This window comes from Mustela putorius, unplaced genomic scaffold (assembly GCF_011764305.1).
Source record: "Mustela putorius furo isolate JIRA1106 unplaced genomic scaffold, ASM1176430v1.1 tig00537293_pilon_pilon_pilon, whole genome shotgun sequence".
Classification (NCBI taxonomy): Eukaryota; Metazoa; Chordata; class Mammalia; order Carnivora; family Mustelidae; genus Mustela; species Mustela putorius.
Window position 1 is genome coordinate 873,973 of NW_025422431.1, and position 16,785 is coordinate 890,757.

The 16,785-nt window shown below is 45.5% G+C and overlaps 2 protein-coding genes across 4 annotated transcripts in view; one reads left to right on the plus strand and one right to left on the minus strand.

Annotated features, from left to right (window-relative positions):
* ALK (ALK receptor tyrosine kinase) overlaps positions 1 to 9,115 on the plus strand; it is a 31,850-nt gene extending 22,735 nt beyond the window's left edge. Inside the window, exons 11-13 of the mRNA XM_004777468.3 lie at positions 5,320 to 5,454; positions 6,167 to 6,257; positions 8,429 to 9,115. Of these exons, the coding sequence (XP_004777525.2) occupies positions 5,320 to 5,454; positions 6,167 to 6,257; positions 8,429 to 9,115 (913 nt within the window). The remainder of the gene's footprint in view (positions 1 to 5,319; positions 5,455 to 6,166; positions 6,258 to 8,428) is intronic.
* The window catches only part of CLIP4 (CAP-Gly domain containing linker protein family member 4), a 92,758-nt gene continuing 83,528 nt past the window's right edge, over positions 7,556 to 16,785 (minus strand). For 2 of the 3 annotated variants that reach the window (XM_045073883.1, XM_045073884.1), the window contains exons 17-18: positions 8,227 to 9,512; positions 7,556 to 7,962 (exon numbers count right to left, since the gene is read on the minus strand). In XM_045073883.1, coding sequence (XP_044929818.1) covers positions 9,305 to 9,512 — 208 coding nt within the window. In that variant the 3' untranslated portion in view covers positions 7,556 to 7,962; positions 8,227 to 9,304. The remainder of the gene's footprint in view (positions 7,963 to 8,226; positions 9,513 to 16,785) is intronic. The other variant, XM_004777467.3, reaches the window with a different exon arrangement.

Consider the following 16,785-nt stretch of genomic DNA (forward strand, 5'->3'; position numbering starts at 1 on the left):
CATGTGAGCAGGAGCCTTTGTTGTTTTAAGTTGCTGAGATCTGACTTACCCAAACCCGGTGGATCTCAGTGTGGTCCTCGGATCAACAGCACGGGCATCACGCGGGATGTGTTAGAAATGTAGGTTCTTAGCCCCTACCTCACGCCTAATGGAATAGGAAGTCTAGGGGTGGGGCCCAGGAATCTGTGTTTTAAGGAGCCCTCCAGGTGATTCCATGTGCACCAAAGTTAGGGCACCACCAGCTGCCCGATCCAGATGCCGAGAATAAGTTAGGTAATTAGGTAATTGTTCTGAGCACTTGTCTCTCGTACGAGCCAGGAATCCCACTTCCACCTGTCTACATTAGACGGACGTTGACAAAAAGGGACTCGGGCAAGGATGCTCGCTTGCAACGTGGTTTGTAATAGAGAAAAAGCACAAAGTATCCTACGTCTCCCTCAAATGGGGAATGGAAAATAAATTGTGGTTTACTGATATCACGGGAAAGTCCCCAGCGGAATAAAAGAGCACCCCAGACACCTGCATCAACACGGATAAATCTGTATGCAACCTTCGGTGGAAGAAAGACAAGTTCCAGAAGGGTAGAATATCATTATATATCATTTTAAATATAAAAATCGAGTCTATAATACAGATTCTTTACTGTTTATGCTTTCACACATTGTGAAAACTATGAAAACACAGATGGGAAGGCTGCGTTCTCACTTCAGTGGGGGGAGGGGAGAGAGGAAGGAGGAGAGGAGGTAGGGCGGGACTTGACGATGTCGATCTTATTTCTTCCAAAAGAAAAGGGGACTGGGCATCTCAGTACCTAAATAGCTATCAAATTACATTTTCTTTAAAAAGTTTAGATTGTTTCCTAATTATTTCCTAATTAAAACACTTAAAGACACAGGTAAATTGCATAACCTTGAATACTGATGAGGGCCGGCGAGACAAAAAAGCGGATGATCAAGAGTGGAGGGGCGGAGGGGCCCCGGGAGGGAAGCTGCGTCATACAGAGGGCGGGGAGGGCTCCATGGAGGAGGTGACAGTCTAATGCCTGAATGGCAGAAAGATGGAAAGATCTGGAAGATTTTTTCCAGGCTGAAGAGGAAGTCAAGTATAAAACGCCAGTGGCAGGAGCAAGACGACTGTGTTTGAGGAATGAAAATGAGTCTTCTCAGCTGGCCCCCCCAGTGAACACGGGGGCGGGGGGAGCAGAACAGTGGTAGGTGAGTGAGAAGGGCAGGCAGGGACCAGACATAGAGGTTAAGGGATGTGGATTTTATTTAGCACACAGTGGGATGCTCCCTGAAAGGCTGAAAGCCAGAGTTTGACAAGGTCTTTAAATATACATATATAATATCACTCCGGCTGCCAATGAAGAGAGACTGGAATGGGACAGGGGAAGATGGGGAGATCCTACCCATGTCAAGATAAGAGAACAGAGAGACTAGGCTTAGTGGTCGGGGGAGGGGGGAGGGGCGGTGTTAGCAGTGGCGGGATTCACGCTCTGTCTTGAAGGTGGCTGACAGGGCTGATGAAAGTCGGCCATGGAGTGGGAGGTGTGGAAAGAGTGAGATCAAGGGCGACTGCTAGTTGCCATCACTGGAGAGAACGGAGGGGTGAGTCGGGTGTGGAAAGAGCTTTTGCACAAGTCCAGTATGAGATGCCTGTAAGACAGGCCAGCGGAGACGTTGAGTGGACTTCTGCTCTGTGAGTCTGAAGGTTCAGGGGAAGTGTAAAAGAAGTGGAATCAGCAGGCTGCATATTTAAATACAACACAAGCTTTTTTTTTTTTTCTAAGCGTAGCCGACCTGTAATGCACAACATAGGGATTGCACAAGTCCACACATGACGCTGTGCTCCCACAACCTGGCCGCCGTCTCTCACCCTAGAGCCCTATTACAATACCAGCAACCTATTCATTCCCTCTGCCCTACCTCCATCCCCAAGATTTACTCATTCTGTAACCGGAAGCCCATACATTTTTGACTCCCAGTTTTCCAAAAACTGTGCTCCGCCCTCTACCACACCTCAAGACAATCTTCCAGGTGTGAAGAGGGGAAAATAAAATGAAACTTAAAAAGACTGATAAGCACAGCACAACTTGTGATTTTTAAAACCTTCTCATCCGATTAGCTTCATTGAAATTTTTGAAGTAATTCAGGCAGCAACCACTTAATTTGTTTCTACCATTTCAGGCAAAGCAAGTTTAAAACCAAGAGCAGGAGAGTGGGATTTTTAAAAAATACTTGTTTTTATTTGACTTTGAATGTTTCAGTGCAAAGCTGTGGGCCCTATTGCTCCTAATGAGGAAAGACTTATAGTGATTAAAGAACCATCTGGCATACAAAATACAGATTTACTTGATCTGTGAGGTTGCTAGACAAAATAAAAGATGACCAGTTAAAATTGAATTTCAGATGAAGAGTGCGTAATTTTTTAGTATAAGTACGTCCCACACAATATTTAGGATATACTTATATTCTAAAAGCATTTCTTATATTTCCTGAACAAATTTGCCTGGATGTCCTGTATGGTTATTTGCTAAAGCTAACAACTCTCCCTACCTGAAATTATCAAAGTTCTATGACCTGCACTACTTCTTGTCCCTTTGAACTTCAAACCAAGAAAATAAACATCTATTTGCCACCTGTATGCTGGTTCTCTCAAAGGACACTACAATCTATTTCCTCTAGCTATCTAGACGGGCAGAAAACAGACATCCGGAATACTTGAGGCCTTGCTGCCAGGCCTTTGCATGATTTTTGCTTATTTTGTTTTGCCTTGGAGGAAAACAAACCACCAAGCAGAGAAAAATAATATATGTACCAGGCAACTTGTAGGTACCAGAGTCAAGGGATCTAATAACGTATTCCAGTCTGTTTCAGATTAATTGCATAATAACCTCTGCTTCAGCCTTCTCACCTGAAAAATATGGAAAATATCTTTACCCAATGCTCCTCACTAGAATCTTTGAAATTTCACCAAGCTGATGTACTTTTTGTCCCTTTGGATATGGAGGAGCTGTAGTTCTCTCCAATTTTTGATAAAATATTTATTAACATCCAAAAACTACAACCAGATACAAAAACAAAGATAGATGTGCTTTTCCCCCCAAAAAGCTAATAATGTAATTCAAAGTTTAAAATTAAAATTTTAGGGGCCCCTAGGTGGCTCAGTGGGTTGGGCCTCTGACTTCAGCTCTGGTCATGATCTCGGGGTCCCACATGGGGCTCTCTGCTCAGTGGGGAGCCTGCTTCCCCATCTCTCTCTGACTGCCTCTCTGCCTACTTGTGATCTCTGTCTGTCAAATGGATAAATAAAATCTTAAAAAATAAATAAATAAAATAACTAAAAATTTTAGTCAAAATATGAAAGGAGATGATTCTGAAACATATTTTAAAGTTCATTTAAAACAAATAACAAATGAGAATTCAGGTGTATTTCTTTAAAAAGAGAAATAACCCCAAAAGTGCCTACCAGGTATTAAAGCATAAATATACAAAAAGTTAACATAGAATTGTCTCAATGCAAGAAACAGACATAGGGACACCTGGGTGGCTCAGTCAGTTGAGCGTCTGCCTTCAGCTCAGGTCATGATCCCAGTGTTCTGGGATCGAGTCCCGCATCAGGCTCCCTGCTCAGCAGAGAGCCTGCTTCTCCCTCTCCCTGTGTTGCTCCCCCTCCTTGTGGGCACTCCTCTACCTCTATCAAATAAATAAAATCTTGAAGGAAAGAATGAAAGAAAGAAAGAAAAGAAAAGAAACAGACATAGAGATGAAGTGACTAGAGAGCCCAGAAACCTGTTTTACACACAAGTCAATAAGGGGGAAAGTATTCTATGCATAGTGTTGGAAGAGCGGTTGTTTGCAAAACAATTCAATTCAGAACACTTACCTCACACCATGCCCCAGACTAAGTTCTCAGATCCAGCTGAGGAGGAAGAACAAATACAAGAAAACAGCAAGTACTCATCTAATCTTTAGTGAAAGAAGGAGTGCATAATCTGTAAAACAGATGAAGGAAATCACAAATTAAAGAAAAAATAAATTTGACTACCTAAACACAAAATTGTTGGTAGTTTTAGCAAGCCACTGATAGAAGTACTTCAATTTTGAATAAAGGTGAACATCTCTGATAAAGTATGTCTACAAATCAAAAAGAAATTGGATAAATACGAAACAGCATGTAGCTACAAATGGGCAAAAGATACAAACAATTCATGGAAGGGAAAAAAAGGAAGTCAATTAATAAATACTTGAGAAAACACTCAACAGTGTTAATTACCAAGTCGATATAATTTAAAAGGTTCTATCATTTTTTTTCCCTTAAAATCATTCCAAGTTGTCATTTTTGATGATACTCAATGTCGGTGACTGTCTGATGCTTTCACACACAATGCTGGCCGCTTGTGATCAGAATCACACTTGGAAGTATGGCAGTGGACAGTAGGTGTCAAGAATTTTTCGATGTTCATATTCTCTTGGTCTAGTAATTTGATTCGAATTATCCTAGATTTTACTAGATTATCTTAATCCTAAATTTGAGGATTTTGTCCTAAGAAAGTTGTCCTTTTAAAAAAATGCATCACAGATTTAAAAGATGGTCCTCAGTCTTTTAAATATTTTTAAAAATTGAAGACAGTATGGAAACGGTAAGGCACATCGTGGCACAACGACTCGATGGAATGTTTTATGGCCATTTAAGATGTTTCTATGAGCACAGAAAATGTTATGCTATAATAGAAATTGCAAAAAAGAGTCAAGGTTCAAAATTGCGTTTGAAATAGAACTGCAGTTATGTAAAAGAAATCTAAGTACAGAAACTTGACCGGAACAAAAAAATAACGTGCTCATCATGGTTATCTTTTTACGGAGCATCACCTGTGACTACTTTCTCATTTTTTTTAATTTTTATTTTTTTTAAGGATTTTATTTATTTATTTGACAGAGAGAGATCACAAGTAGGCAGAGAGGCAGGCAGAGAGAGAGGAGGAGGAAGCAGTCTCCCTGCAGAGAGAGAGGAGGAAGCAGGCTCCCTGCAGAGCAGAGAGCCTGATGTGGGGCTCGATCCCAGGACCCTGGGATCATGACCTGAGCCAAAGGCAGAGGCTTTATTTAACCCACTGAGCCACCCAGGTGCCCCTCTCATTCTTTTTTTTTTTTTTTTTTAAATTTTTGTTGTCCATATTAAGAATTCTCAACTGCAGGAAAACATGTAATAAAATTTAAATCTAATGTTTGTGCGTATGTGTGTGTTTCTGTGTGTGTATGTCTATGTGTGTATATGTGTACATATGGACCTGTATGATCTCTTCTGTCCTGTGCACAGGTCCTTTGGAGTGCTGCTGTGGGAGATATTTTCTCTTGGATACATGCCATACCCCAGCAAAAGCAACCAGGAAGTTCTGGAGTTCGTTACCAGCGGAGGACGGATGGACCCCCCTAAGAATTGTCCTGGGCCCGTGTATGACTCTTTTAGAAACATTTCTACCAGTTGCTAGAGACGGTTTTTCTTTGCAAAAAATATTGCAGCCACACACACTTCTTTTGGTTTTAAGATGGAGGGGGCAGATGGTTGACCTCTTTTAATATGCCCCAGATTAGGAGTATGTCTGTGACTTCAGTGAGGGGAGTTCGTCTTCCGGCCCCTTGAATGCAGTAATGTCATGCCTGAAGAGTTATCCTCTGTCGGGGTGGAGACTGTGGACTCACTCCTCAACACCCCCTGGCAGTCTGTGTCTGGGACTCTCTCCACCCCCTTCAACTCCCATGCTGCCCTGCACCATCTGTCTTAAGTCTCCTTTGACTATTTCCATTCCCTGCATTTTCTGCTGCCCGGTCTGGCATCCCTCACCTCCGTCCCACAAGCGAGGCAGATGGGAAATAGAATATTCTTCCCCAGAGGTGACTTTAGTTCAGAAATGCAATGAGAGGAGCCATATTTCACGTCAATGCCAGGATGTCTGTTCATGAGCTCTGGTGTTCTAGCACCTTCACACCTGGGCACGATTTCTCGGCCCATCAGCAGAGGGCAGCAGATGCCAACCACATGGGACCTAGATGAGGAGTCGCTCTCCAAGACAGTGCCCCCTCTTGTCCCCCTTAGAGAAGTGCTGGGAAAATGTATTCACCCCTCTTCCTCCTGGTTTTAATGAGCGTGTTTGCTCTTCTTTCAGATACCGGATAATGACCCAGTGCTGGCAACATCAGCCTGAAGATAGGCCCAACTTTGCCATAATTTTGGAGAGGATCGAATACTGCACCCAGGTATAAGCATTTTCCCCCTTGACCAGCCTTTATATGGAAAAGATGGCAAACACCAAACTGCGAAATGAATGTTAAGCCGGCCAGAAAATATGAGTTATTGACGGCCATGAGCGTGATTGTCGATCTGTGAAGTAAGCTGAGTGGTACCTCTGTTTGCCCATTTTGTGTATCAGCGCCGGCTACTGCCTCTTCCTTCGCCAACACAGGACGCAGCTGCAGACCTCCCAATACTATTAGGGAGTCAGTTCACCTCCTGAGTAGCAACTGAATCCCTCCTGGGTAGCTAATGTTTTTTAGACAAAACTGGAGCATCAGAGAAGTATGAAAAACACGTGCTCTCTAATGTTCTCTACTGTGGCTAGAGAAATAATAATGTGAAATATTTCCCAGTATAGAATTGCTAAACTGGATGCCCAGTGACAAATATTAGAGGGATTTGAGGAAGGAACAAGGTAAGCTGGAGAAATCTGAACATCACAAATAGGATTCGTGCAGCATCTGTAACACACAAATCATTTTTCCTCATTTTTATCCTCAGATTCATAAAATATCCCCACTTTCCAGATGAGTTGAGGCTTGGAGAACTCCTCCAAGCCACGTAGTTTCCTGGCAGTACCGCTGGTCCCTATGCGCATCCTTCTCCCATTTCCTTCAGACAGGACTCTAAATTCTCTTTCTTACGCCATTTTGGCAGACCCTGCCTCCGGCCTCAAGAAAGAAGAGGCCAAGAATCCATTCCCCCCTGCCCCCGCCTATCTGTGCATGGACCCCCGTTCTCACCCCCCTCCTCACGTGTCAGTGGAGGGGGCGGCCCTCTCCCTCAGAGGAGCCCCTCAGCCTGCACCACCAGCTGCCCCTCAGGGACCCGCCCTCCCTCCGGCACTATCTCCCCTCCATACCTCGGCTTCTTTCCCTCTCTGGGCTGTCACTGTGCCAGGGTGTGTGACTCTGGAGAGTATTCCAGAAGTCGGGACAGGGAACCACTACCTCCCCAAATCGCCTCATCTTGGTTGGGACAGAAGCTCAGAAGCGAGGGGACTGGCTTTTATCTAAATGGACTTCGTCTGTCAAGTTTTGTGGCTCCTTCAGAAAACTTGCCATCCAGTGAACAGCATCTTGGGTGATTATACTGTAATGCTAATGGACCAGACCCACTTAACTATAGACACATTGGAGTAATTCTTCTCCCAGGCATATAACATCCCTCTTAAAAGCAGGCAGTTCTGTACAAGCATATTTTGAATGACTCCCCATAGAGAATGAATAATTAACAGGGAAGGAAGGAAAGAATAAGAGAATCCGAAGGTAGTGGTTTTTATTCTTATACTCTTTTTATTGATGACAACTGGACCAGCGCACTCTTCTGCTACACTGAAGCAATGGTTTTCCCAATTTGCATAAAATATTAATGAATGAAATTCCCCCAAGCTTAAGTTTTCCTTCCACAGATTTTCTTCAGATCTCTGGCAAATGCTTCTGCTGTTCTGTGTTACCATCCATTGCTATAAAAATGATCTAGCACAGACTTGGTTTCATAAGGGGCATTCCTCACAGCACGGCTGTTCCTTCTGGGCTTCAAAAGGGTCTGGTCGGATGCAGACCAGATAAAGCACCACTGTGCCCCCCGCACACAGAAGGCACGATGATATAACACAGGGCACGTGATCAAGTGTCGCCCATCCAAACACGATGAAGTGGGAGGTAGCTAGGAAGAGAAGAGGTAAACCTTGTGAGCCAACACAGCGTGTCTCCTCCTGCCCCACCCCGGTCCCACGTGTGCATATACACACACACACACACACACACGTGAGGTCACAGCCTTTTCAGTGGAGGGGATTTGATTGGGAATAGACTGGAATTATTTTTTGGACAGATTTATAATTTTTCTAAATCCACGAATCTGTAGGACCCAAAGGCGATCTCTGGAAAGCCACTCCCCTGTGCCCAGACACCTCTAGACAGGGCTTACCCTCCACACTCTTCAAGGATGAGGACGGCTCCCCATTCCTCTCCTATTCCCCAGTGTCTGTAAATTAATATATTCCCAGGGAACACCGGATGGTCTCCTCATCTGGAAAATAAGTCTGGATGAGACGCTCGCTAAGGTATCCTCCAGAGCCAGCACTTTTGGTCTGTGATTCAGCGTCTTAATCTGTTTCTCCCGCTTGCAGGACCCAGATGTGATCAACACTGCTTTGCCCGTAGAGTATGGGCCGCTCGTGGAAGAGGAGGAGAAGGTGCCCATGAGGCCCCAAGACCCGGAGGACATGCCTCCTCTCCTTGTCTCTCCCCCACCAGCCAAACGGGAGGAAGGCCAGGATCCCGCTGGCCCGCCCCCCCGGCCTTCCACGTCCTCTGGCAAAGCCGTGAAGAAGCCCGCGGCGGCCGAGCTCTCTGTGCAAGTCCCCAGAGGGCCAGCCGTGGAAGGAGGACACGTGAACATGGCATTCTCCCAGTCCAACCCGCCGTCAGAGCTGCACAAAGTCCAGGGATCCAGAAACAAACCGACCAGCCTCTGGAACCCCACGTACGGCTCGTGGTTTACAGAGAAACCCACCAAAAAGAACAATCCCCCCGCAAAGGAGGAGCTCCGGGAGAGGGCACACCTGGGGCGCGAGGGAGGCTGTACTGTGCCACCGAACGTGGCAGCTGGCCGACTCCCGGGCGCCTCTCTGCTCCTCGAGCCGTCCTCGCTGACGGCCAGCATGCAGGACGTGCCCCTGTTCCGGCTGCGTCACTTTCCATGCGGGAATGTCAACTACGGCTACCAACAGCAGGGCCTGCCCCTCGAGGCCACCGCTGCCCCCGGCGCCGCTCATTACGAGGACGCCCTTCTGAAAAGCCAGCCTGGGCCCTGAGTCCCCGCCCGGCCCGGCCCCTCACTTCTCTTCCTTGGGAAGCTTGAGCCCCACGGAGGAGGGACAGGTCGTGGCTCCTCCAACACGAGAGACCAAACGTCGCTTTTCATTTCGTGCCAACTTGTTTTCAAGTGCCCCCTACACAGCTCTATTTTCAAAACGCTTTAGAGAAAGGTTTGGAGCATGGGTTCATCTTATTCCTTCACAAAAGACGACGACATCACAGGGACAAGTGGTGACTGCAAGGGCCCTGGTTCGGTGGCAGGAGGTTTCCTGTGCGTGGCCGACTGCCGTGTCCATCTGAGAGGGGTGTGTTCTGTTCGGCGCGGTCCACACTAGCTGCTCCTGCGTCTCCGAGTTGGAGTCACGGGTGTTTCCCGACCTTGCGGGTGTGGACCTGGACCACGCGAGGTGGGGAGGGAACAGACACCAAGGCGTTATTTACTTGTCAGGAGCTGGCATGGGGAAAGACGCTCTTTACCAGGAAAGAAAAAATCAGACAACTAGAGGCAATGTCCCTTTAGGGGACGTCTGGATGCTTCCAAGTGTGCCGATTTCGCTGGTGATTGTAAACACGTGAGGACTAGTTACGGTACCATAGAGAAAACGCGCTTTTATCTATCAGAACGGAAAGCAGATATTCCGCGGACTCTGAGGATGATAACGACACAGCCCGTCCGGTTCCAGAGATTCAAACATCCTGTCGCTATACCTCATGCCTTAAGAAAACCCTCCTACGAAAGGGGCACAGAGTGCGAGGTTTCCTACTAGATTAAAAACTCGAGATTTGAGTTCTTACTTAATTTAAAACTTCCCACTAATTAAAATCAACTCTGATCATTTAAAAGCAAAAATTGTAAGCAGCAGCGACACATCGAAGCACAGACACACGTCCCTCCATGGGCCTCGGTGTCGATCCATCCCAGGCCCAAATCCTCCAACGGTTTCCATCACGAAGGTTAAGCACAGGGAGATTGCAGCTGCAGGGGCAGGCGGGTCACTGGACAGCCCGGGCCCTCGGTGGCCCTGCGAGGTGCAGTGTCCGCCCTTCCAGCGTGCACCTACCTTCGTCCCCCTGTGGCACGTGATCCCAGCGTACATGGGAACACGGATTTGCTCACGTAAGGCCTCAGCGTCCTTGGTATAGCTACCAAATGCAGATGGGAACAGGACTCTCTGGGTGGCAAAGGAAGAGCGGGCACTGGAGAGCAGAGACTGACACACAATAGTGGGGGCTCCCAACGTGGGTTTTCCCATAGGACACTGGTCTCCATGAAAAAGAAAAGGGAGTGCGTTAAGCTTTCCACACACATACTTGCGCAATAAGGCTTTATCAGTGACCTCTCATTTCATGCTTGCTTTCTGCTTCTCCCCCGTTCCTCTGCTCAGCTGCTTTCCTGGTGGTAGCTGTGCAGAAACATCGCACTGGGTGGAGAGCATTTTCCGTGACCTGCTAGGCTCTAAGCATTCCCAGGCAAAACGACTGTATATAATATCCACCTTTCCCCCTGCCTCCTCACTCTCCCCTAGGTCACAAGCATCGTTGCAGATGTGGGAAAGCCATTCTGTTCCAGGCCAATACTGGACAAGCGTCCATTCTGTTGGAGGCAGATGCCTTGCCCTGGTCAGGGGTCCTGCACATCTGGAAAAGCGCTCACACCCTGGACACCACTTTTCCTTTATCCTAACTGCCAAAAATATTCTCACCAGACCACCGATGATGCTGAAACGTCAACGAACTCGTCTCTAAAGAACCGTATCAGCGAAGTTTTGGCCCTTGCCAGGAGCAAAAGTAAATAATCTAATTATATAAACATAATTCTCATTCATAAACCACTAGCGGGCCCACGAACAATGCATCGAGAGACACTCTCCTAAAGGTCGATGACAGAGGAACTGACAAGAACTGAGAAGAACCGTTTCATTTTATATCCGTTTAACACCAGTAACCAGTTAAACAGGGAGCATGCTACCCGGCGAAGTAGCCAACTCTTTATTGTCATTAATGGAGAGGGGGGATCGTATCCCTTCCTCTTCTTAAAAACTACAAATCCATTACATTTTCAGGTTGTGCCTTACTACCACTGAGTTTGATTTGCTGATTCTAATTGTCTTCATTGGTATCAATTTTCATGTAAATGATAGTCAAGTCTTCAAAGCCTGTGTACATGGATAAGTAAATAAACAACTCCATACTGAGATATCATGACCTCAAGATGTTTCATTTAATTCGCTGGAAGCCCTAGGTATTGCCAGGCCATTAACCTGGACCGCTGGCCACTCGGTCACACCCTACCCATGTGGCTGTGGCAATTCATGTAGATGCTGTGGATTCTCTGACTTATTAACGCTGAGAGAAGAGTCCTACCTAGAGCCCAAACAGGCACAATTAGAGTTTATAGAAGCCATGTTGATGAAACCATAAGCTAGAATAATGATTTATGGTTCATGTATGTAAGGAAGCTCATCACACGTGCACAGCCCTACCCCTGGGAAACGGACGATTTCTAAGGGAATGACCAGTTTAATATGTGGCACCTCAAAATCACAGCACATTTCAAAAGGGCAGGAAAACAAGCTTAATTTTTCTTAAAGACTATGATCTACTCACTGGTCAAAAGACTGGATTCTCTCCCACCAGTTAGGTTGGGAGTCCCGGCTCTCCTTGGGGTATCAGTCCTGGCTGTCCCCGTGTCTCCATGTACAATGGGGAAAATGGCTTCCCGTCCTCACGGCCCCTCAGGCTGATTACAAACTGTGTCTAAACACAAGTCCTCCCTCGTACATCCCTTCAACTCCCAAGTGACTCAGGCTGGGCGTGGGGGAGAATTTCAAAGTTCAGAATGTGCCTCAGCGTCCCTGCCTCTCTACCACCAAAGCTCAGTGAGAGTTCTTGCACCCACCGCTCTGGGCCTCTGGGTTCTCCCGGTGGCGCCATATTGGATTGCATCTGTCACTCGTGTAATCACAGGAGCAAGAACCCTCCTGGCCCCCAGTCCTTCTCAGCTCAAAAGAATGTAAAGACTCTACCACACTTAGAACTGTTTAATGTTAAAAATAAACATCACAGAAAGGAAGTTATTTTATCAGCCTGAGTAATTAAAAAAAAAAATTCTGGCATCTTCGTATAAGATGACAAACTTGGCAAACTCTCTAGCTATAACTTATTATATAACTACAGGTTAACTTTACTCCACTAAGAAATTCTACATGATCAGGCTGGTTTAATAGATTTTTCTCCAATAATAGCAGGATTCATATTCACATGAGCTTCAGAGACCTAAAATCAAGAAGCATATGAATTCAGACTACCCTTGATAACAGGCTCCCCATGACAAGACTCATAAAACCATATGAAGTGTGTTGTCAATCTGTCTTTAGCTAATGCCTTTTTAAATGGGTCCCCAAAGAACATACAATTTGACTTTCCTAAGTTCACTGCAGCAGATGGTTCCCCATGTTGGGCGAACATGCAAAACAAAACCCAACATTCCCGTAATCCTCCACAGGATGCCCTAAAATAAAAGAGAATTATTGAGAACAAACAGTAAGGCTTCTGGTAAGATTCTGTTTTCCTTTCGTATTCTGAGTAGGTGTATTTAATTTTTAATGAGCAACTCAAGTACAAAGCTTGTTTTTAGCTCTCACTTAACTTGGAAACATTGGAAACGCTCAGTGTAGGAACAGAATATTCCAAGCGATGCTGGGGAGGAGAAGTATGAACTAGAACCACAAATCTACACCGATGACCTCCCCCTCTTCGGTATTCAGTTCACGTTAAACGGGTATGCTACCCTTCCCTGTAATGATGGCTCTACCAGGCCAACCTCAGAAGGCTCAGAAACACCAAAATCCACGTGCATTGCTGGCCCCATGTCCACTGCACGGATGCCTCTGCTCCATACTCGCCAGGTCTCTCCCAACTCCAGCCGTCCACCATGGCTCCTGCCTCCTCGGAAGCAATTACAATTATTTATCCTGCCATCGCTCACATGCGTGTTTGTAGGCACATGGCAGCTGGTAGGAGGTTGAAAGGCAGTCTTATTTTAAAGGAACTCCCTCGAAGCCTCAGCCTCTAGAATATGTATGTTCTAGAGATAATATTTGCTGATAGAGATGAATATCAGACGGACAAAACTTTGGCTGATTAGAAAACCGTGGATAGCTTAGCACTGCTCGGCAGGCAGCTAGACTTCAAGAACCCACGCCCCAGTGACTGCAGCAAGTTCCGGGAAGGCTCTGCTTTCTTAATTCACAACACTGACCGTCTGGTCTCAAAGCTCCTTCCAGCTCTGAGGTCAGTGATTCTAGGAGACTTTTCCTCTGCGTAAGGCAAATTCCGGCAGGACTGGTGTGGGGCTGCATGTGTGTGTGTGTGTGTGTGTGTGTGATTGTGTGTGTGTGTTTAAAGATGTTATTTATTTATTTCACAGAGAGCTCACAAGTAGGCAGAGAGGCAGGCAGACAGAGGGGGGAAGCAGGTTCCCTGCTGCACAGAGGCCGATGCGGGGCTCGATCCTAGGACCCTGAGATCATGACCTGAGCTGAAGGCAGAGGCTTAACCCACTGAGCCACCCGGGTGCCCCTGCAGGTGTGTTCTTTTCCTTGATCTAGGCACCTGGACTCTTGATTCTCCGTACATTTAGAGCCAAAGCTGATTAATTCAGTGCATCAGCCCAGTGAGCCAAGTTATAGTCTTTATACAGAAAGAGACCAGAAAGAAGTTTAGTATCAGTTCTCCGTTTATTCTATTCAAAGATCTCTTTAACAAATCATAAAGTTATTAACACAGCAAAAAAGTTAATGGGGTGGTTTCCCGAAAGCAGGAAAAGCTGCAGGACGAAGAGAATTGAATGACCTTCACGCCTTCGGTGCGTAACACTCATTTCTCTTTTTTATGTCTGCTACAATTGCAGACTTATTGGCAAAGTAGAACAATAAAACTTATCTCTGGAAGGTTTTCCACGCCTGACATTTCACAACAGGTCAGATGCACTTCCTGTCCATCAATGGGCAGTCTCCATTCCCAGAGCCAGATACAAAGCCCAGAATGAGTGACCAGTTTGAGAACAGGAGGTGTCTGCAGAGCCGGGCATCCCTCGGCAGGTGTCACGGTGCCATTATGATAAGGAATTCATTCATAACAGGATTCCTCTCCCCCAGCTACACAGACTAGAGAGAAGCCCTCTTTTCAGGTTTACAGACACACTCACAGCAACTGGATGGCAATTTTTTGAACATGTTGTAAATAATAGAGCTTTAGAGTGGACCTAGAAATAGGGAATCCTCAAAGAAAGCCCATTCAGATATCCCACCAAAAGATAAGATTGTGAAGACTTGCCTGCAAATTTTCTACATGTTAGTACTCCTAATACTAGAGAAAAAATTTTAAAAACGTAAGCCTGTTTGCATTATTCCAAATAAGATTTATGGAGTATTTCACAGTTCCCAGAAGAAATAGAGTGATACTAAAGACAGATTCTTCTAGCTCACGTGTGCACCAGTGAGCAGCTAGTGAAGTTTCATACACGGCAGGAAACATGCAGAACATCACCCGAATTCTCCTCGGTCACACAACAGGCAGCGTGAAGTGAGGTGCCCTGGAACTTCCTGTGATTTCTTTATTCCCTAAACTCTATTCCCTTCAAGAAAAGGGAAAGAGCACTTGAGAAAATTATAACTTTTTAAACTCATATGTATAATCTACTGGAATTATTTTTAGAAACTCACTTTTTTTTAGCAGGTTCAGTGAAGGGGACTGAAGTTTGACACTTTAGTCTTCTCTGTTGTCTCTAATGCAAAATCCATTTGCCCTGCCATCAATATGGGACTTTTTGTGACAACTGAAATTCATTTGAAGATCCACCTTAGGACTTTTTTTTTTTTTTTTTTTTGCCAGAGATGCTGGAGAGTGACCCCTATCCTTCATGATGAGAACTGTGAGGAACAGTCAGTATCTGGAACACTGTGGACCGAGATTTAAGCTGAATCTCAGAAGTCATATTAGAAAAAGTAGGAAGAGAATGCTGGAAGCTTTGTGCATGACTTTACCATGATTCATTTCTTTGTCAGGCTGATTTGACTTGTCAGGTGAGGAACAGTGAGTTCCGTCCTCCAGGAGGTAAGTCTAGCTTGAGTAAAGCCAGCCTGAGCTCTGCCGGAAGACCGTGGGCTCTAGGGGACTGGCTCGGAGGTTGCAGCTTCTGGGTGTCTACACTTCCTACATGTTAGAAATGCCTAACATTCCATTTCAGTGCAGGACAAGTAGATTTCTGAGACTCCCTGTTCCATTCCCTCTACCCAGTTCTACCAACTTTGATAGAATGCCCAATCCTGAGACCACACGCCTCTAGACAAGAAAGCCCGCAGGGACCTGCATGCAGGTAAATAGTCATACCTACAGGAATAACAAATTTGTCCGCCTGGGTTCATTTAGGATTTTAGAGCTGAATTTATGCCAGATTTGTGGGCATTTTTAAAATGACACTAGTCATCTTTAGGAACAGATTTTATTTTAAGCGAAGGGCCTCAATTTAAACACCTAGAAACACCTTTGCTAATATAACTCAGATCTCCACAGTCTCCTGTACCCCAACTGTGACCCCTACACTTCCCTGGGTAGGAAATGATGTAAATGTTGAAACTTGTTGCTGCTGTATCGTGAAAATTCTCTTCACTGTAAGACAGTCTAAAGGAACAAGATGGGGTGGGGCTCCCATACCTCTTGGTACCCCTCTTTGCAAGGGAGAGGCCGTAAGCAGAAACTCGGCGTCATTCCTGCAGAGCATAATGAGGATGCAGCCCCGTCTGTAACGCGTGCTCACCGACCATAATTCCTATGCATGTGCTTCCACCCCCACCCCCGCCGCTCCTGTGAAAAGGAGCATTAGCAAAAATTTTGGTAAAGGAAATCCTTTTTGCCTATGGAAAGGGATAATATTCTGCTTATAAAAAAATCTTAACATGTCCTATTTAACTTGTTCAGCCTACAAGCATCATTAGCAACTGTCTGTTGTATATTCAAGCAGCTTGAATGTGACACTGTAAATAACGGCCGATGTATCAAGGGATATTGTTAAATAATTACTGAAAACATATGTGACGTTGTGAGTTTCGTATTAACTACTGTATTTGTTTAAGTACAGCAAAGCACAGGGCATGAAGAAAAATAAAAAATAAATTCTATTGGCTTGTAATGTGGTGATACACAGTATGTCTCAGAGTCGAACATTTAGATAAAAACTGTCCAGTGAGTAGTTACAATTACCAGATTCATTTCTTAATTAAGAAAGATTCTTAACACCTTGGGTCTCTAGCCATTTGTCAATGTGGCTTAAATAATATTATCACATGTTCTAAGTGGACAAAGGTCCAAAATGAAACTCTGAAATAAAAATGTTTGGCCCCAGAGACCAACGCTGTGCACACTCCTCAGTATTCGACCTTACATAGGAAGACGTTCTCGGAGTTACGGTCCCACCAGAACAGAAATTCAAAGCCGTCCCAGGGAAAGCACACAGGCAGGTGCCTCCGGTGACCCTGCTGTTCTTCCCTCCCCTTCTCTTATCAGCCCGAGCATCCTTCTTTCTCTGCAAGTTAGACTCCCACGATTCTAACCTTCCTTGTCCAGCACAATTACCTGTCCCAGGGCCTGGTCTCTTGAGGCCGCC